Source organism: Cyclopterus lumpus, chromosome 6 (genome assembly GCF_009769545.1).
Source record: "Cyclopterus lumpus isolate fCycLum1 chromosome 6, fCycLum1.pri, whole genome shotgun sequence".
NCBI classification, from domain to species: domain Eukaryota; kingdom Metazoa; phylum Chordata; class Actinopteri; order Perciformes; family Cyclopteridae; genus Cyclopterus; species Cyclopterus lumpus.
Genome location: NC_046971.1, coordinates 10,126,557 through 10,148,060, shown reverse-complemented (window position 1 = coordinate 10,148,060; position 21,504 = coordinate 10,126,557). Strand labels below are relative to the sequence as shown.

Below are 21,504 nucleotides of genomic sequence, written 5' to 3'. Positions count from 1 at the left end.
GTGTTCAAGTCACGGTGAAATTAATATTTTCCAACATACAATATAGATGAATTAAGATGCAATAAAATAAAATATATTTTCATGGAAGTTTGTTAACTAGGTCTGCTGTGTGGTTTCTATGCATCTGTCTTTCTTCTAATTGTATTCTGGTCAGCTGCATGCTGTGTTGCTGATCAGGATGATGGATAAGACACTTCTTGGCATGAACAGTTTCACTCATAAACATTGATTCATTCACATCTATCATATTCAAGCATGCACAACATAATTACTCGACACAAACGCTGTATGTTGTCTCAGCTCCCCCACCACCCTAACCTTCTCATCTTATTTGATGTTTTAAGTGATGTTGATTTAACTAAATTGTAATGATCTGCTAAGTTCTTTCAGCAGAATCATCATGCCTGCTTGATTAATTGAGAGCTCCCTCAAAGATCTTTTCCGTCAAATCTAACTTTACTAACACTTGCTATTAACGGTCCACTCCATGAAACATCGAACAAACAATGTCATATTAATGTAAGCGCATCAAACCTACACTCCTTTCCATTTCAGCACTCTCACATTGTAGCACACACTGACAAATGTGAAGTGCCACTTACTCAAAGAAATCTAGGTAACAACTTCCACATGGATATTCTTAGTAATTAGTTGCATTTTATTAATATATTATAATATATTTTCATCATAAAGCTTAACAAATATATTTGCTTATCAAAATGAGTAAACATAATTACAAAACAACAATTTCTTGTAGAATTGAAACATATAATCAAGGTAATAATTACATGGCCAAAAAGTCATTATTTTCAGTGCGGGCTGTTTAGGTTGCATCAACAGTTCAGAAGTCCACCCATCTCACTCTCCACCTACAGTCACCTAATCTACTGGACCATTGTCAAGATGCTGGATTCTGCTGGATTCAGTGATATTTTTCACTTTGCCAGACATGTTTTATTTAATTCAAAATTATAGTATACTCTCTCATTAAGAATGATTTTTTTTGCCTGTGTACAGTTAAAAATACATGTATTTTTATTTGTACTATATTTGAATAACGATGAAGACAAAAAGAAGTGTGTAAGTAGTAACAGCAAAACACGGAAACAATAAGCAAACAATAGAGGTTGGCACAAAGAAAATAGAAGAGATGAGACATAAACAGTGTTCATATTTTTATTTGATTCATTTATAAATATACTCTCTACAAAGGTAATTGCTTTGTAAAAGATTTAATGATTGTTAAAACAATATGGGAATACATTTTTACATTCCACATCCATTAATGTGATGACAGATGTTTTATTACACCAGTGTTGCGCTTCGCCTCCTGCGAACATGTTGTGCAGTAGGGCTGGTGCAGTCTGTGTGGCCACAGCCACAGTCTTCCACATGGGTGTATAAAAAGGGAACCACATCTCCATTCAGGCAGTGCAGGTCAACAGTGAGATTGCTGGAGCGTGTCTCCCTACAGCAGGAGCAAGAATGCTCCAAAGTAGCAGCTTTGGAGTACCTGAAGAAAGCAGAGGCAGGGTTGGTTAGGTCAGGTAGGTTTTCGAATATCCAGAGGAATGACAAATATAAGTGACATTCTTACCTGGTGAAAGTGTTGCAGGATCCTTCACAATATGGCATATCTACCTCGTGGTTAGACTGACAGCTTTTGAGCCTAACATACATTTTCATGGGTATTAACTTGCAGGCCTTCTCCCTCTCCACGCCTTTTCAAAAGAGACCCACAATTAGCTGGATTTCATATAGGTACCTTTTCATACCTTTTACCCAAAAGTAAAGAAAATGTCATACTCACATGTCGGACAACAACCATTTGCTGCACTCTGAATTGTGCCCTGAGGAGGTCAAAATTAGTGTTAACATTTGCTCTGACATACACAGACAATCCAGATTCATTTGTTTAAAGATATAAGTGGTACTTACTGGTTGGCAGTTGTTCTGCTGGAATGGCGGGCAGACAATTTGTGACTCGAACGTTGTTAAAGTATCACCGACCTTAATACAGGTGTAATACTGACACTTATTCTTCGGTGGTGACCAGGTATCTCCTGGCTGGAGAGCAGTGAGATGGATGCACACACACACACACACACACACACACACACACACACACGGATATCAAAATTGACATACTGAAGCTATTTAACATTATCATGTGGAGTCACAGTCAACACAGATGATGTAACTTACATTCAAGAGGCTCTTGGTATCATTAACGCTGACAACACATTGTGTCTGTACACACTTCCCACAGCATTCATTTCCATCAGCGTCCAGATATTCATATCCCTGAGAGAAAGGGGGAGATTTTTTTTATATTCATATTTTCATTTTCTGAGAACAACGACTTGTATTGTGTGTATACATATAATGGTTGGAATTTCTCTTACCATGTCACAGTTCGTTTGACATTTCTGCAACTCACACTTTATCTTGAATAAATGAGAATCGGGGTCCATCTCATTGCTACAGGTACAATCCTGACAATGAAACCCAGGAACTGAAGAGCCGGGCTAGCAGAAAAAGAAGAAATGTATTCCTTGTCTTTTTAGCCACATCAACAAATTTAACAAACAAAAGTGATATATTTCCATACATTTCGTATTTACCTGGTATTCAGAGTTTTTGTGGACACAAACTCTTTTAGGCTCTAGAAAAGAGCAAGATGTTGGGAATTAAAAACGTGTCACTATTATCATTAGGTTTTCATATAAATTCAAACTATGAATGAATGCGCTTACCACATGTAAGTTCTGCACAGCATTTTCCCTCAGGAACACTGACAACTGGCCTATACCCTACCAGACAGTTCATGTTGTAGACTGGGCAGTTCTTGCTTTGACATTCTGTGGAGATAATATTACATTCATAGTAAATAAGATCATTATATTATATAACATTCTGAAAACTCTGAAGGACAAATGTGCATTGATACTAAATGACTTACGGCAAACAAAGTTAGAACAGCAGGAGTCTGACGGATTAGTTTGGTTGACGAGAACAAACCCAGGGTCAGTGCAGTTTGCTCTAGGTGGTGTTGGACATGCCTTCGGTTTGCAAGTCACAGTCTTGGTGGACTCCTCACAGATGCAGTTTTGGCATTTGTACTCAAACTTCTCATTTAGCTAAAAGAATAAATCACAATTGTGACTCCATCCTCTCTTGAAGGTAAACAGCACAGGTTAGATTTGAACTTATCATGAATAAAAGACTCACCTCACGGGGAATGCCCTCAGGATCCAGACATCCTGTTGGAAAATGAGCACTTCATGATTGATATGATATGTTCATCTCAATGATAAGCCTTGAGAGTATACACCACACTTACCACACTTATCTACACATATGCTAGACTCTTTGTTGAAGAGTTTCATTCCATCAGGACAAAAGCAGCCCTCGGTAGTGTAGTTCATGGTTGGTTCATTAGGACTGTAATATTGAATCGTCAACAAAGAACAGTTAGTTTACAGTTTTTCTGACAGATCTTTAAAACATAGCTAATTCAATATTATGTAATATAATACTACTTATTGGTAACAAGAAATATATATTGCCTCGATCCATTTTGATCTTCGTCTCAGGAAATGCTAATGTACACAATGAACTGCAAAATGTACACACCTCGTTTTTGTTTAAACTTACTTGTCTTCACAGGTGGGTTGTTCTGCAGGACCACATGGCTTGTAAACTTTGTTTGACGGGCAGTTATTTGCTGTCAGTGAAGAAAAGAACTCAATTAGTTGTTTTGAAAATACATACTTCCTACCTACTGTATGTAATAAAATGCAAAGCAGCCTGTTTAATGTGTGCTAGATGTAACTAAAGTACATTAAACAAGTTACCATGTTTGATTGCACTGATCTTAGCATTTACAGTTAAGAATAATTAGGGGTTGCCTACCACACACGCTGGTGTGGTGCCTCCAGTGCAGACAAACTCCCGCCTGAGCACAGGCAGCAGAGTAAGTCTGCAAACTTGTGCACTCCACTGCTGGGTTAGTAACATGGCAGCTATCAAAAACACAACCTTGGTAGAAATGGTCAGGAGAGACAAAGGGATGGCACGCTGCAAAGAGACTGTGAAAGTAAAACAAAATTGAAAAATATGTTTTAATATGTTATACTTATGGGGTTGAATGTGTACTACTACAAAATATTAGATAATGTGTACCTGCTATTAATCATGTGACATATGGAGTCTGGAATGCATGGAGTAAAGGTTGGTGGAGGTCCAGGTATATTGGTGGGCAGTACAGATGGTATGTGGCAGTTGGGTTGGTAAATGTGTTTTGCAGGCCAATAGTCAGCCATCACTGCACAGTTTTCTACTAACTTGCCTCCAGGCAGCTTGCAGTCATCAGCCTGGTTGTTATTGCATGTTCCTGATGGTAGTCACAAAGCAGTTTAAATTACAGTCAAATTAAAGGATTTGCCAATATGGCCACAGGTGAAAAATATGTTCTTACCACAATGGCCCTGTGTGTTATTGCCAAAATATTGATATGGAAGGGTGACACTAAAGCCAGTTATTCCAAATGTGATGACCACTTTTAGGCGAGGGATCTCCAAAACCAAGTTAATGCCAGAATCCAAGATTTTAACACCTTGATGTGAATAAGGTAGTTTCAGACGGATTCCATTTTTCAGTGCCTATGGGAAAAAAATAAATACACTATATGATGAAAAAAAATATTCTGTACTATGACGTAAGGACTATTTCATATACATTGACAGTGATAATCTACTTAAATTAGCCCGATGAGATTTTCTGAACATACAATTAAACTTTATTATGACTATATATTTGCTTACCTCCAACTGTGCTGCTCCAAGAAGGTTATAATTTATAAGTGCGACAATTTCTGATTGGTACGATATAATTATTGATCGTGGACAAGAAACATCTTCAGTGGGATCACAATATACATTCTCAATATAAATGTTCAAATTATGTATTGGTAAAATCTCTTCCATTAAGACGTAAGTACATTTTCCTTGATAACTGTAGTATAATCCATCAAATGTGATGTAATGAGGATCTCCCCAGCCTTCACAAACACCTGAAAAGGAACAAAACAATCAGTTAAAAATGTCAAATTTACTTATAAGAGAAACGCAAAAGTAAATAAATATGTCATGCACCCTTTTAACCACAAAATGGCTTACAGTCACAAGCGTAATGCTGGCAGCAGCGGTACTCATCATACACAAGAACTGGGTTCTTTCCATTGGTACAATTGATCTTCTCAAGGGGTGGACATTCATATGGAATTATTTCAATTGTATTATTCTCAATGCATCTGGCCATGGTGCAGTTGCACAATAAGAAGGTCTCATTTTGCTGATGTAAAGAGAAAAAAGGGGACATATTTAAAGTATTTTGCCATGAATGGAATTTTGTTTGAATGTGGAAGATACATTAAGATTCTTACTGCAACATTCCATTCAGGGCAGGTATGATTAGGAGTTGTGGTAGTGGGTGTAGGAATGGTTGTGGTACCGCAGGCGACAGTCTTGTTGTGAATCTCACAAATATCAGAACATATCATAGTGAGACATACACCTGATCCAATATGTTCCATGTCGAATATTACATCCCCTAAAGGTCGGGAAAAAAAGATAAATAATCGATTAAACAGTGGAAGGCTGCAAAACAAAGACTGAGAACTCATTGTTACGATCAAAGACATTTTAATTAATTCTTTTCTTACCTGGACTATAATGCTTTCCATTAACTATGCAGTAGCATGGAGAAGTGGGAGAGATAAGGGGGGCAGTTGATTGAGGCACTGATGTTACCAACGTGGGACCAGTCACAAGCTCTTCAGTTGTAGTAGTAGATTCAGTTGTTGTGGTTGTAGATTTGGGGGTTGTTTTGGTTGGCTCCTGGGTTGTAGTTGTAGGTTCAGTTGGTGGGGTTGTAGATGTTGTGGTTGTGGTTGGCTCTTTGGTTGTGGTAGTAGTAGTTTCAGTTGGTGGGATTGTAGATTTTGGAGTTGTGTTGGGCTCTTTAGTTGTAGTAGTAGATTTAGTTGTTGTGGTTGTAGATTTGGGGGTTGTTGTTGTTGGCTCCTCGGTTGTAGTTGTAGATTCAGTTGGTGGGGTTGTAGATGTTGTGGTTGTGGTTGGCTCTTTGGTTGTGGTAGTAGTAGTTTCAGTTGGTGGGATTGTAGATTTTGGAGTTGTGTTGGGCTCTTTAGTTGTAGTAGTAGATTTAGTTGTTGTGGTTGTAGATTTGGGGGTTGTTGTTGTTGGCTCCTCGGTTGTAGTTGTAGATTCAGTTGGTGGGGTTGTAGATGTTGTGGTTGTGGTTGGTTCTTCGGTTGTGGTAGTAGTAGGTTCAGTTGGTGGGATTGTAGATTGTGGAGATGTGATGGGCTCTTTAGTTGTAGTAGTAGATTCAGTTGTTGTGGTTGTAGATTTGGGGGTTGTTTTGGTTGGCTCCTGGGTTGTAGTTGTAGGTTCAGTTGGTGGGGTTGTAGATGTTGTGGTTGTGGTTGGCTCTTTGGTTGTGGTAGTAGTAGTTTCAGTTGGTGGGATTGTAGATTTTGGAGTTGTGTTGGGCTCTTTAGTTGTAGTAGTAGATTTAGTTGTTGTGGTTGTAGATTTGGGGGTTGTTGTTGTTGGCTCCTCGGTTGTAGTTGTAGATTCAGTTGGTGGGGTTGTAGATGTTGTGGTTGTGGTTGGCTCTTCGGTTGTGGTAGTAGTAGGTTCAGTTGGTGGGATTGTAGATTGTGGAGATGTGATGGGCTCTTTAGTTGTAGTAGTAGATTCAGTTGTTGTGGTTGTAGATTTGGGGGTTGTTGTGGTTGGCTCCTCGGTTGTAGTTGTAGGTTCAGTTGGTGGAGTTGTAGATTGTGTGGTTGTGGTTGGCTCTTTGGTTATGGTAGTAGTAGGTTCAGTTGGTGGGATTGTAGATTGTGGAGATGGGATGGGCTCTTTTGTTGTAGTAGTAGATTCAGTTGTTGTGGTTGTAGATTTGGGGGTTGTTGTGGTTGGCTCCTCGGTTGTAGTTGTAGATTCAGTTGGTGGGGTTGTAGATGTTGTGGTTGTGGTTGGCTCTTCGGTTGTGGTAGTAGTAGGTTCAGTTGGTGGGATTGTAGATTGTGGAGATGTGATGGGCTCTTTAGTTGTAGTAGTAGATTCAGTTGTTGTGGTTGTAGATTTGGGGGTTGTTTTTGTTGGCTCCTGGGTTGTAGTTGTAGGTTCAGTTGGTGGGGTTGTAGATGTTGTGGTTGTGGTTGGCTCTTTGGTTGTGGTAGTAGTAGTTTCAGTTGGTGGGATTGTAGATTTTGGAGTTGTGTTGGGCTCTTTAGTTGTAGTAGTAGATTTAGTTGTTGTGGTTGTAGATTTGGGGGTTGTTGTTGTTGGCTCCTCGGTTGTAGTTGTAGATTCAGTTGGTGGGGTTGTAGATGTTGTGGTTGTGGTTGGCTCTTCGGTTGTGGTAGTAGTAGGTTCAGTTGGTGGGATTGTAGATTGTGGAGATGTGATGGGCTCTTTAGTTGTAGTAGTAGATTCAGTTGTTGTGGTTGTAGATTTGGGGGTTGTTGTGGTTGGCTCCTCGGTTGTAGTTGTAGGTTCAGTTGGTGGAGTTGTAGATTGTGTGGTTGTGGTTGGCTCTTTGGTTATGGTAGTAGTAGGTTCAGTTGGTGGGATTGTAGATTGTGTAGATGGGATGGGCTCTTTTGTTGTAGTAGTAGATTCAGTTGTTGTGGTTGTAGATTTGGGGGTTGTTGTGGTTGGCTCCTCGGTTGTAGTTGTAGATTCAGTTGGTGGGGTTGTAGATGTTGTGGTTGTGGTTGGCTCTTCGGTTGTGGTAGTAGTAGGTTCAGTTGGTGGGATTGTAGATTTTGGAGTTGTGTTGGGCTCTTTAGTTGTAGTAGTAGATTTAGTTGTTGTGGTTGTAGATTTGGGGGTTGTTGTTGTTGGCTCCTCGGTTGTAGTTGTAGATTCAGTTGGTGGGGTTGTAGATGTTGTGGTTGTGGTTGGTTCTTCGGTTGTGGTAGTAGTAGGTTCAGTTGGTGGGATTGTAGATTGTGGAGATGTGATGGGCTCTTTAGTTGTAGTAGTAGATTCAGTTGTTGTGGTTGTAGATTTGGGGGTTGTTTTGGTTGGCTCCTGGGTTGTAGTTGTAGGTTCAGTTGGTGGGGTTGTAGATGTTGTGGTTGTGGTTGGCTCTTTGGTTGTGGTAGTAGTAGTTTCAGTTGGTGGGATTGTAGATTTTGGAGTTGTGTTGGGCTCTTTAGTTGTAGTAGTAGATTTAGTTGTTGTGGTTGTAGATTTGGGGGTTGTTGTTGTTGGCTCCTCGGTTGTAGTTGTAGATTCAGTTGGTGGGGTTGTAGATGTTGTGGTTGTGGTTGGCTCTTCGGTTGTGGTAGTAGTAGGTTCAGTTGGTGGGATTGTAGATTGTGGAGATGTGATGGGCTCTTTAGTTGTAGTAGTAGATTCAGTTGTTGTGGTTGTAGATTTGGGGGTTGTTGTGGTTGGCTCCTCGGTTGTAGTTGTAGGTTCAGTTGGTGGAGTTGTAGATTGTGTGGTTGTGGTTGGCTCTTTGGTTATGGTAGTAGTAGGTTCAGTTGGTGGGATTGTAGATTGTGGAGATGGGATGGGCTCTTTTGTTGTAGTAGTAGATTCAGTTGTTGTGGTTGTAGATTTGGGGGTTGTTGTGGTTGGCTCCTCGGTTGTAGTTGTAGATTCAGTTGGTGGGGTTGTAGATGTTGTGGTTGTGGTTGGCTCTTCGGTTGTGGTAGTAGTAGGTTCAGTTGGTGGGATTGTAGATTGTGGAGATGGGATGGGCTCTTTAGTTATAGTAGTAGATTCAGTTGTTGTGGTTGTAGATTTGGGGGTTGTTGTGGTTGGCTCCTCGGTTGTAGTTGTAGATTCAGTTGGTGGGGTTGTAGATGTTGTGGTTGTGGTTGGCTCTTCGGTTGTGGTAGTAGTAGGTTCAGTTGGTGGGATTGTAGATTGTGTAGATGGGATGGGCTCTTTTGTTGTAGTAGTAGATTCAGTTGTTGTGGTTGTAGATTTGGGGGTTGTTGTGGTTGGCTCCTCGGTTGTAGTTGTAGATTCAGTTGGTGGGGTTGTAGATGTTGTGGTTGTGGTTGGCTCTTCGGTTGTGGTAGTAGTAGGTTCAGTTGGTGGGATTGTAGATTGTGGAGATGTGATGGGCTCTTTAGTTGTAGTAGTAGATTTAGTTGTTGTGGTTGTAGATTTGGGGGTTGTTGTTGTTGGCTCCTCGGTTGTAGTTGTAGATTCAGTTGGTGGGGTTGTAGATGTTGTGGTTGTGGTTGGCTCTTTGGTTGTGGTAGTAGTAGTTTCAGTTGGTGGGATTGTAGATTTTGGAGTTGTGTTGGGCTCTTTAGTTGTAGTAGTAGATTTAGTTGTTGTGGTTGTAGATTTGGGGGTTGTTGTTGTTGTTGGCTCCTCGGTTGTAGTTGTAGATTCAGTTGGTGGGGTTGTAGATGTTGTGGTTGTGGTTGGTTCTTCGGTTGTGGTAGTAGTAGGTTCAGTTGGTGGGATTGTAGATTGTGGAGATGTGATGGGCTCTTTAGTTGTAGTAGTAGATTCAGTTGTTGTGGTTGTAGATTTGGGGGTTGTTTTTGTTGGCTCCTGGGTTGTAGTTGTAGGTTCAGTTGGTGGGGTTGTAGATGTTGTGGTTGTGGTTGGCTCTTTGGTTGTGGTAGTAGTAGTTTCAGTTGGTGGGATTGTAGATTTTGGAGTTGTGTTGGGCTCTTTAGTTGTAGTAGTAGATTTAGTTGTTGTGGTTGTAGATTTGGGGGTTGTTGTTGTTGGCTCCTCGGTTGTAGTTGTAGATTCAGTTGGTGGGGTTGTAGATGTTGTGGTTGTGGTTGGCTCTTCGGTTGTGGTAGTAGTAGGTTCAGTTGGTGGGATTGTAGATTGTGGAGATGTGATGGGCTCTTTAGTTGTAGTAGTAGATTCAGTTGTTGTGGTTGTAGATTTGGGGGTTGTTGTGGTTGGCTCCTCGGTTGTAGTTGTAGGTTCAGTTGGTGGAGTTGTAGATTGTGTGGTTGTGGTTGGCTCTTTGGTTATGGTAGTAGTAGGTTCAGTTGGTGGGATTGTAGATTGTGTAGATGGGATGGGCTCTTTTGTTGTAGTAGTAGATTCAGTTGTTGTGGTTGTAGATTTGGGGGTTGTTGTGGTTGGCTCCTCGGTTGTAGTTGTAGATTCAGTTGGTGGGGTTGTAGATGTTGTGGTTGTGGTTGGCTCTTCGGTTGTGGTAGTAGTAGGTTCAGTTGGTGGGATTGTAGATTTTGGAGTTGTGTTGGGCTCTTTAGTTGTAGTAGTAGATTTAGTTGTTGTGGTTGTAGATTTGGGGGTTGTTGTTGTTGGCTCCTCGGTTGTAGTTGTAGATTCAGTTGGTGGGGTTGTAGATGTTGTGGTTGTGGTTGGTTCTTCGGTTGTGGTAGTAGTAGGTTCAGTTGGTGGGATTGTAGATTGTGGAGATGTGATGGGCTCTTTAGTTGTAGTAGTAGATTCAGTTGTTGTGGTTGTAGATTTGGGGGTTGTTTTGGTTGGCTCCTGGGTTGTAGTTGTAGGTTCAGTTGGTGGGGTTGTAGATGTTGTGGTTGTGGTTGGCTCTTTGGTTGTGGTAGTAGTAGTTTCAGTTGGTGGGATTGTAGATTTTGGAGTTGTGTTGGGCTCTTTAGTTGTAGTAGTAGATTTAGTTGTTGTGGTTGTAGATTTGGGGGTTGTTGTTGTTGGCTCCTCGGTTGTAGTTGTAGATTCAGTTGGTGGGGTTGTAGATGTTGTGGTTGTGGTTGGCTCTTCGGTTGTGGTAGTAGTAGGTTCAGTTGGTGGGATTGTAGATTGTGGAGATGTGATGGGCTCTTTAGTTGTAGTAGTAGATTCAGTTGTTGTGGTTGTAGATTTGGGGGTTGTTGTGGTTGGCTCCTCGGTTGTAGTTGTAGGTTCAGTTGGTGGAGTTGTAGATTGTGTGGTTGTGGTTGGCTCTTTGGTTATGGTAGTAGTAGGTTCAGTTGGTGGGATTGTAGATTGTGGAGATGGGATGGGCTCTTTTGTTGTAGTAGTAGATTCAGTTGTTGTGGTTGTAGATTTGGGGGTTGTTGTGGTTGGCTCCTCGGTTGTAGTTGTAGATTCAGTTGGTGGGGTTGTAGATGTTGTGGTTGTGGTTGGCTCTTCGGTTGTGGTAGTAGTAGGTTCAGTTGGTGGGATTGTAGATTGTGGAGATGGGATGGGCTCTTTAGTTGTAGTAGTAGATTCAGTTGTTGGGGTTGTAGATTTGGGGGTTGTTGTGGTTGGCTCCTCGATTGTAGTTGTAGATTCAGTTGGTGGGGTTGTAGATGTTGTGGTTGGCTTTTGGGTTGTAGTAGTAGGTTCAGTTTGTGGGGTTGTAGATGTTGTGGTTGTGGTTGGCTCTTGGGTTGTAGTAGCTGTAGGTGGTGTAGTTGATGGAGTTGAAAGAGTTGTGTATGTACATATCTCTACCTCACAACATACTCTGATCTTATAGTTTAAACATTTTCGTGGACGTTGTTTCTGGTCCTCTTGTCTACAGATTAAACCCGATTCCACGTCACAACGAACAACTTGATTGGTTTCATCCAAAAATTCATTGAAGTCTTTGTCAGGTCTGTCTGTTGATCTACAGTCAATTTCTTTCGGACTTTTGCATATTTGTTCATTATTACTTAGGATGTTCTCATATGTTTCCAAGTCATTTTTGTCCACTCGTGGGTCATGCACATCATACCATTTTGACCATTCACACGTTGTAATACAGGGCGTAGTAGGTTTAGTTGGTGGGATTGTAGATTTTGGAGTTGTGTTGGGCTCTTTAGTTGTAGTAGTAGATTCAGTTGTTGTGGTTGGCTCCTGGGTTGTAGTTGTAGGTTCAGTTGGTGGGGTTGTAGATGTTGTGGTTGTAGTTGCGATTGGCTCTTGGGTTGTAGTTGTTGGCTCAGTTGGTGGGATTGTAGATTGTGGAGATGGGATGGGCTCTTTAGTTGTAGTAGTAGATTCAGTTGTTGTGGTTGTAGATTTGGGGGTTGTTGTGGTTGGCTCCTGGGTTGTAGATTCAGTTGGTGGGGTTGTAGATGTTGTGGTTGTGGTTGGCTTTTTGGTTGTAGTAGTTGTAGATGTTGGGGTTGTAGTGCAAGTTTTATTTTTAAATATCACTGTTGAATTTTTGCATATTGCATAGTAGCACATTCCTAAATTGTCAGACACATCGTAAATAACTTCATCTTCCTTGTATCTGGTATTGTTGTAAAGGCAACCTGGACATTGCTCCACACACAACCCAGTCTCCTCATCAAATATGGGCTTATTTTCTGGGCATACAGGGTAACAGCCTGTACAAATCACAACATTAAACATAATGTATTACTGTATATTGACAGTGAGAGAATTGTTCATTTTACATTATTTTTTAAATCACAGAAATTTAATATGGTCTTGAATCTCTTCTTATTTTGCCACATAAAGAATGCCAAATTGGATCAGTTTAACACATACAATTTAAATTAGCACATTAATCAGAGGGAAGGTGAGACATTGTCGGTTAACCTCTTACCTTCCAGGTTGGGTAAAGGTTTGCTACACATCTCTTCCAGATTTAAACAGGTCTTGTAGCAAGGTTTGTGGCAGGGGTTGTAGTGCCACTTGCATTCATCTGGGTTATTATAGTAATCACAAAAGACAGCTAGAAAGAAAAAAATACAAGGTATGTTATGTTGTAAATATAGGAAATGTTGATCTGTCATTTAGTATTTAAGGTCTCTACCTTCAACTTTATGCGCAGGATACAGGAAATGTGGGAAAAAAGAGGTGTATAACATGCAGCCAATAGTTTAGCCAGCTGGGAATCAAACCAGAAACTTGCTGCTCAGGGCATTTGCAATGCACCCTAACCACTTGGCTATTAGGTTGCCCCGACATTTAGTACTATGTACTAAAACTAAGCATGTTATCACTCACTCGCTCAGCATGCACTGATGCCTATTTAAATGTTGTCTCCATTAAATTATTAAATAGATAATAAAAGTAAAAAGGGTGGAACATTAAATGCCCTGTCGATTATGAACATAAAACCATACTGATAAATAAGTAATACGAATTTGGGGATCTAAAAACAGGTTAAAATCTACAGAAAAGACTGAAACAAATTTAATCTGAAGGTACATTTTTGTATTACTTACGACAGATTTCTGGTGTTCTCCATGCCACACAGACAGAAGCTGCATTACAAGCTTGAGCATAAGCTGCGACTGCTGAGCATAAACACTCGCAGTCACCTCCAGTGTCGCAGGCACATGAGTCTTTCACACAGTTTTCATAAAATGGGAGGGGAGCAACCTGTTCAGTTATTAAAATATATGATAGATTAAAGTTAGTTTTCAACTATCAAACTTTAAATAACGATACAATAGAAAGAAATGTGTTATTACCTTATCGTGGCACTCTTTGAATGTATTTCCAGTTATAATGCTGCACATCATTTTTGCCCAGGGATGTCGATTGGGTCTTTCTCCACAAGGGTCAGAATTCATACCTACATCTTGGCACTGGCTGGACATTTTCCAGCTATTTGCAAATTCTAACGAATTGCTCACAACCAGCTGACCCTGGGTGGTGAAGTCGTTCTGTCCATCATCATTAAAATCTCCGCACAGGCCACATACCTCTCCCTGTACAGCCAAACCAAATGAGTTAATTACTTTTTTCACATAAAGATAATAATCCATATTAATACTCTTTGGCATTACAAGGAACACACATTTCCTAGGCATAAATATACTTGCTTCATGTTGACAGACTGTTTTACTTAATTTGTTGTGAATATTAAATATTGTACAGTAATAAAGACATTTTCAGCAATGATTATACATTTGACATCAATACCATTGGTGCGCCAAAACTTTATAAGTGGTGTAAGGAAAAAGACAGCTAGACTGCAGATGACAAAAAATGGTACATCATAACAAAACTCTACCTCTAAAGTTTTTCTGTAAGAGATTTTAGACATCATCATTAAATAATAACTCACGCTGTGCTGTGGTTCCAGGATGATGCGAACAGTAGTTTTGCCATCCCACATCACTACCAGACCAATGGCAGATTCTAGCACCACATACAAGCCAACCTTCCTTATTTTGTACTGAATCTCAGCACCATCTCCCATGGCGACCTCTTCATATTTACCCTTTGAAAGTTTGACTTCCATTCGCTGTAACGCAAATTAGATATTTTGTTGCCTTCATTGTAATGTAAAAACAGCAATTTGATTTATGACATAATTCATTTGATTATGTTAAATATTTAAAACACATAATGCATATCAGGTGTTGGTGTGAGGTCTTACCCCCAGCTGGATTCTGACAGTTTTAGAGCATGTGGTGCCTGTAGATCCACATGGTACATTTTCTGTGATAACTCCAAAGTTGTCATGTACTGTTTTATTGCCACATTTGTTCTTAAAAGAGAAAGAAATTTGATAAACATTTTAGCTTGTTTCCTTTTTAGAAGACAGAGACCAGTGATCGAATCAAACTTCAGCTTGGCCTTTGCTCGTCCACAATGCTTTAAGATCATTAAAGGAAAGCTAGACCATGAAATATAAGTGGAATGGATCACCAAAAGAGGACGATTATATGGTTGTCTGCCTTTTTTATTTATATTTTCTATTATTTCAATATTTCAAATATTGTATTTCAACGTTGATGTTCAAGATTAGCAATAAGTTCAAATTTCTTAAATGTCATATCTGTGACTTTCACAGATAAAAACGAACACAACAGTAGAAGTTAAGCTCAGCTTGTCTGAAGTCACTCCCTAATTACCAAATAGTTCACTACATTCACTGTCCCCCATTTTATTTGAGTGTCCTAATTCTGAATATGAAATTTGCAATTGAAGAACTCAACAACTTATATTGATGTCACAAAATGATGACAAGTAAGTGTATTAAATCTCAATTTACTGCTGGCTATTGAGTATCCAGTATATAGGCATTACTAAATGAGTAAAGAAGGGAGTGATTTCAGACACAGCCTGTCTTTTGGAAGATTTTTGACATGCTTTGTTTACCTTTACAGCAACATATGCACAATGTCCTTGAAACCCATATGTTTGCTGATCAAATGTATTGTAGTGACCACTCCCATAAATAATGCAAGTTCCTGGACATTTGTTCTTACTGCACGCCCAGCTTCCACTTTTGCAGGTACTAGATCAGAAATGATTAAATATGGTACAGCGTTTTAAATACTACGATCCAGTAAAACATGCAATACAATATGAAAATATCTATGCAATATTATACATCTGATTTAAGGTCATACCAGGTGTTGCACTGGTCAGGGATTTGGGATCCATGGGCATAAATCTGCTTATTGTGTTGACATGGACATTCATTTTCTTTCACACAGGAACCTTTGCCATCTTCAAGGAGGCCACCTGGACACCGACAGCCAGATTCACACTCTGTGAAGTTCTGGGAAGATAGAAAGATCACACTGACTGAAAATGAGAAAACATTACTGATACTATTAATAAATTACTGTTCAAAACAATCTAGAAACTGCTGTAGAAACTAATGTAAGTATACACGTGTCGTACATCTTCCACGTAAAATACTTTCCACCATTAAAATCTGAAAATAGACAGATCCAGATATTTAAGACTTAGCACTTACACAATCATTGCTGTCCAAATTTAAACAAGTTCGAGCACAGTACAGTCCCAGCTCTGCTGTGCCCGCAGCGGAGCAGTTAAAGTACACTTTTGGAAAAGTGCATGCTGTAACCGAAGTAGAAACTTTATTTATTAAACAAATTCATTATCAGCAAGACCAGAATCTGTAACAAGTGTTTGTGGTGTTGTAAAAAAACAAAAAGGTATACTTGATGAGCGAGCTCGCCACGAATGGCAATGCAGCATCCCATTGGTACACACACTAGAAAAAAAAAAATATTGAAATATTGAAAAAAGATGAAATGCAACAAAAAGGTACTCAAAAACTAACAATATAGTTATTGTAAATCTTAAATACTGCCGGCATTACAATCATGTAAAATCCTTAGGCAAGGATAATTTAAGTCCAATGTCACCAAATTGCAAGCTACTGACTCACCAGTGCTCATCTTTGATGCTGATGGACTTTCCTGACTTGACGTAGACTTCATTATGGTAGCAGGGACATTTAGCCATGGGAACGCAGATGTTATTTTCATTTAGGTAGAGACCCTCAGAGCAGGAGCAGCCATCCACAGGCAAGAAGTCAGAAGTGCAACTTTTCTGCATTGTGCCCAGTGATCTGCAAGTCAACTGGCATCGCTGATGCTTGTAAGAGAAGATCTGAGATGCTGGGCAGCTCCTCGTGTATTTATCTGTTGTGTGCACAATGTGAGGATGGTTACTTTTATAGTTTTATGTTTAACTAATGAAAGGGAAGATATTCCTCAAACTCCAGATGTCACCACTCAACTTTACCACTAAATAATAAAAGAAATCCTTACCGCACACATTCTGTCTCCAGTCTGTCAAGAACACTCCCTTTGATGCACAAGCCCGAGCGTAGGACGAAAAGACGGCACACAAGCAGTCCTCATTCTTCTCACAGTTACAGCTCGCATAAGTACATCGCTGCAGAAGACAGCAAACCCTTTTTGAGAATTACAGTCCCATCAAAACGTAATTCAGTGAAAGGCAAACAGAAAGGATTTGCAGTACCTTGTAGTATATATCAGGATCCACCACTGAATGGCACTGTGAAAAATTGCTGGCTGTACTCAGTAGCAATGCGCACCAGTGTTTAGCATACAACTCTGGAAAAACAATACATGTTTATGTTAAATGTCTACAACTCTGTACAGCGGTCGAATTGCCTTAAACACATCATAATCGCAGACTTGGTGTAAGTGTTCAAACCTGAGAATCAATCTAAGATATATACAGACAAAAAAAACTGTTGTAAAATCATCAAGCAGTGCTTTTTACCGTTTTCCACACTGAGGGAACAGGGGTCCTCAAGTCTTTCCTCTCTATCTCGGCACATGAGGTTAGCTTTCCAGGAGTTACTAAAGGTGACTGCTGTTCCCTCCACGATCCCCTGAGGAGTCTTCAGGTCATCAGACAGGGCCATGTTGTAGTTCCCACATAAACCTGAAGAAGCCAAATATTTTAGAATTAGAGTAGAATTTTATCCTCTACTAGTAATATATTATCTGAAACTACAAAAAAAGGAATATGGAAGGTGTCAATCCATATTATAAGATTATAACTCAACTGGGAATTTCATTTCATTTACTTAAATAAAATGAAAAGAAATAAGACAAACAAATATTATACACTGATAATTGAGGGTTTAGCATGTTGTGTTATAATTTAGGTTCCACAGTTGTATTCATGTAGAGAGAGACAAGGGTAGGAGATACAAGGGGTGTATATATTGGAATCCAAATACACCCGAACCACCTATTGACCACTCCTGTATTTACACACATTTTATGTCTATTGTTTTGGTTTGTTTATTTGGAAGGATTCAGGGGTGAACGATGACAGTAACAGACATGGGTATTTCATTTGTCTTTTGTAAAAGTAATGCACGTAATGTAATGAATGTATTGAATTATAACTACATATCATCATGCACATTTGTGCCGTGGGTGTTTCACTTATGTATTATTGTATGATGATGCAAATGCTTCATGTTAAGACAAACATAAAACTTACCGCGTGTCTTTGCTCTGTAGCTTTGTTCCAGGCTGACATAGATTTGCATAACAGGCACATGCTGGATCTGAATTTGCAATCCAAAACTGGTCTGGAGCAAGATGTGAAAGGATGAAGCATGGAATATGTTGATGTCACCTTTGGATAAAGACAAATACAAAAAAAGTCAGGTCAATGATGTCATTGCATGAATGACAGATGACAACAACGTGTTTCGTGTTTCTTGATGAGTTTCTTATTGTCTGACCCACCTGAGTGGTACGGTAAACTGATGGTCTGCATGTTCAGCTTTACTGTGCCATCAGAAGTGAACATTAAAGCCTGCATTAAAACAGAATCAATCATTAGAGTTGTAGTTGCAGATATCAGTGTGGATGTATAAATGACTAGCGCCTTCTTTCCTGACAGACTTTAACTCACATTGTTTCTGTCATTGTTCAGCAGGATTTTAAGGCTCTTAAGACAAGTGTCCAATTCTTGATTTGCACAAGGAACCAACTGAACCAGGATGGTGAACTTTGGACTTGCTTGATCCTGAAATGTACAAAGTGAAAGCAATTCAATATATATTTACATCAGATCCATTACATTCTATATTTTCTTCCATTTAATTGGACTCATGGCTCATTCACCTTGCTTTCCACTTTGGCTAGAGTGTAGTAACAGTCTCCATGGAAGGTGTAGGTTTTCCCGTCAAAGGTAGTTACGTGTGAACCCTCTTCAATTGCACACGTAGCAGGTGTTTGAAGGCTCTCACAAGCCCATCTACCCTCAACACATGTACTGAGACAAGTCAAACAATTTAAGTTAACAATTAAAAAAGCGATTAAGGCGACCACATGAAATATTATGTTGATGACATGTTTAACATACCATTTCTCCCTGTCCTGCTGGTAGACCTCACCAGAGTTATAGATTTTGTTGTGTTTGCACTGACATTCAGATTGAGCAATACACCCTCTCATGGAAATATCATCGAATACAGTTCCTGAAGAAGACACAAGTGACATGAACATGAACATTCACAGACTAGGAAATACAATACAAGGGTAATAAAAAGTGAAACGTGTGAACAGCACCAACCAGGAGGACAGAAGCAGCCGTCCATTTTGTGGTCCTCACACAGTGAACTTGTGTCTGGAAGTGCACATGTATCCATGCAAGGGGAACCGCTCTCTTCATAAATCATGTTGTATGGGCACTGTTTAGCTGTGAATATATGGTACAATGGAAATAAGTTGAGCGTGGTGTGCATTTGTGTGAATTATTCAACAATTTATGAAGGGTGGAAGTAACTTAATATACATGTTTTTTTAAGTAACACAATGTCTTTTGTGTACTTATACAACGTTTTAACTAAATTCATGTGTTTTTGCTACATTTTAAAACACATCAATTGCTACTGAAGTAAGAATATAGGGCCTTTCTTTATGCAGCTTTTAAATGTCTTTCAATGACAGAGCAGCATTAGAAAATGGTATCATGTTCCGATAGAAACGCAGTACCTTATCTTTAAAGGACAATCACGATGAGTTGCTCTTTACTGAGCGAATGTCATTGCTTCAGTACTCTCTCCACCCTGTACCGTATGAAATATATTGATTGTAATTTTTTTTTAAACAGAGAAGAAAACGTACCACAGAACTGAGGCGTCCTCCAGTTGGGAGGCTGCCCTCCTGCATGAGAACACTGTCGAGAGAACTCAGACAGTGTGCTGCACACACAAAAGTCATTTGTACTGTTGGCACAGCCACACATGTCCTGCACACAGGCCTGGATGTAAGGTTCAGGGTTAACCAGTTTGGTGCAGGAGCTCCAGGGCTCTGAACGCAGCATCTGGTTACAGGTGGTTTGCTAAAAAAAAGAAGAAAAAAGGTTACTCTGCAAATGTTACCTAACTATATAACTAAATATCACTATTGCTAACACTCTGTGGATAATAAACTCACAAACTCCTTGCATGAATCCAGCACAGCCTCCAGTGATTCCTCCTCCTCCTCAAAGGGGTCCTCGCATTCATCGTTTGGACGATGAACTTTCTGTTTGTTTCCAAACTCAACGGGGCTGATTTTGCGACCTGAATTTGATTGTTATTATTTTGTCAAATGTCAAAGATACAGTTGATGGTTGTAGAAATGCTTGAATACATAAAGTGAATAACCATACATACCATTATGAATGAACTCATTGTGGACAGAAACACCATTGAAGTCTCCACAAAGTCCACAAGTACGATTCACGTAATCAGCATCCAGTTCCACCTACAACATATCAAGAGGTCATGGTTCTTCTTTCACAATTCAAATAATATTTCAAATAAATTAAACAAAACACCAGCGAATTGTAATTGTCTCAGAAAATGGCATGAATGGGATGAATATTATGATTTTATAATTGATATAATTTCATTACCACTACTATATTTCTTGTGTTGTCAAGTCTAACTCAATCAATAAAGTAAAATGACTGAAAGACAAGTCTCTGTAATTAATTTCTTCCCAAGGACAATAGAAATGTAGATGTAGTTCTGCCTTCTGTATATCATACCATGACTGCATCGTCACCGTTCCACATGACAGTGATGCCAACTTTAGATTGGAGCTTGATGTAAACCGCATTCTTTTCCAATTGTACCCCTCCATTGTAATATGGCGTTTTAACACTGGGAAAAAAACGAGGTATTTTTTTCTTAATTATGATGCATAAATATCATAGAAAAGACAAACACAGTTTGTTTTCCCAGCTGTATACTGTTTTACTTACGGGAGGTCATTCACAGTGATCATGTCCTTGGTGAGGTGGAACAAAAGGTCGTTGATGGTGACCACCACATGACTGACTGTCGGGTTTCCATCTTTGTCCTTCCTCTTCATGTGCACGGAGAACTCCTGGTAGGACACGTGGCAATCGGAGACCAGGTTGTATTCACAGGTACCGGGGAACTGGTACACATCACCGTCAAACGTCTTGAAGTGCTCTCGGCCCCACGTGCTGCAGATGCTGCTGACGTGGTTGTGAACTGAGGAAGATTTGTGTAGAAGACAGTTTGAGTTACGAAATGTTCTACATGACTGACATTGGAGACAATACGTTATTCGTTATTTCGTATGAAGCAGAACGATCCATCCACACAGTGTTCAAAACAATCCGATTTTTACCCAGTCTGGCTTGGACGTCGATGACACTGGCAACCGAGAGAGCAAGGAAACACAACCACACACATTTCCACCTCATTGTTGCCCAGTGAGCTAGTTGTCACCAAAGAAGGTAATAGTTCTAGTGCACTTGACGGCCCTTTATATTGAGATTGCACTTTGTTTTTTGCTCACGCCTTCTGTCTTAAGTTTTATTGCCAAGACATAGGAAACATGTGCGGAATGGATGTCTGACGCCTTTCACAAGTCCAATATAATCATTCTACATCCTCATCACTTGATTGAACAAATATGCACTAGGCTGCAATAAACAGTTTTGTCGACAGTGGGCTTCTTTTATTGTATTAAACATTTTCTTTAATAAGTAGTTCTGCCATGCTTTGACAGAATTCATACAATTAAACTTTTTTAATGGAGTGATTAGAATTTAGCAGCCGTGATACCTTGATATAATAACTATGTTGTTAAATATGGTTAAACAGGAAATATACATATTTATATATGTATATATATGTATATTTTTTTTTATTATTGGATTATTGTCCAACTCTGTCACACCCGGTGTCAGCTGGGATATGCTTGAGCATGCAACACTGCACAGGATAGACCACTTTATGACTGTA

The 21,504-nt window shown here is 39.6% G+C and overlaps 1 protein-coding gene across 2 annotated transcripts; it reads right to left on the bottom strand.

The window, feature by feature from the left end:
* Window positions 1-1,168: 1,168 nt before the first annotated feature.
* LOC117732453 (mucin-2-like) lies at window positions 1,169-20,977 on the bottom strand. Of its 2 annotated transcripts, none has more exons than XM_034535399.1 (45): window positions 20,885-20,977; window positions 20,490-20,745; window positions 20,274-20,388; window positions 19,897-19,987; window positions 19,676-19,803; window positions 19,364-19,580; window positions 18,810-18,935; window positions 18,600-18,714; window positions 18,359-18,509; window positions 18,147-18,260; window positions 17,978-18,047; window positions 17,727-17,864; window positions 16,992-17,156; window positions 16,725-16,819; window positions 16,511-16,637; window positions 16,126-16,381; window positions 15,896-15,948; window positions 15,688-15,791; window positions 15,335-15,486; window positions 15,081-15,219; window positions 14,356-14,466; window positions 14,041-14,220; window positions 13,442-13,681; window positions 13,193-13,349; window positions 12,568-12,696; window positions 11,868-12,346; window positions 5,726-10,553; window positions 5,447-5,613; window positions 5,181-5,355; window positions 4,827-5,074; window positions 4,481-4,664; window positions 4,186-4,396; window positions 3,916-4,091; window positions 3,658-3,727; window positions 3,344-3,444; window positions 3,232-3,263; window positions 2,963-3,140; window positions 2,757-2,861; window positions 2,625-2,665; window positions 2,406-2,528; window positions 2,206-2,304; window positions 1,939-2,067; window positions 1,811-1,850; window positions 1,598-1,721; window positions 1,169-1,513 (listed from the first exon to the last, which is right to left on the bottom strand). In XM_034535399.1, the coding sequence occupies exons 1-45, from the start codon at window positions 20,958-20,960 to the stop codon at window positions 1,306-1,308; spliced, it is 11,223 nt and encodes a 3,740-aa protein (XP_034391290.1). In that variant the 5' UTR covers window positions 20,961-20,977; the 3' UTR covers window positions 1,169-1,305. The 2 variants fall into 2 exon arrangements, with proteins under 2 accessions (XP_034391290.1, XP_034391291.1); XM_034535400.1 differs by having other exon boundaries at window positions 5,726-9,623.
* Window positions 20,978-21,504: the final 527 nt, after the last annotated feature.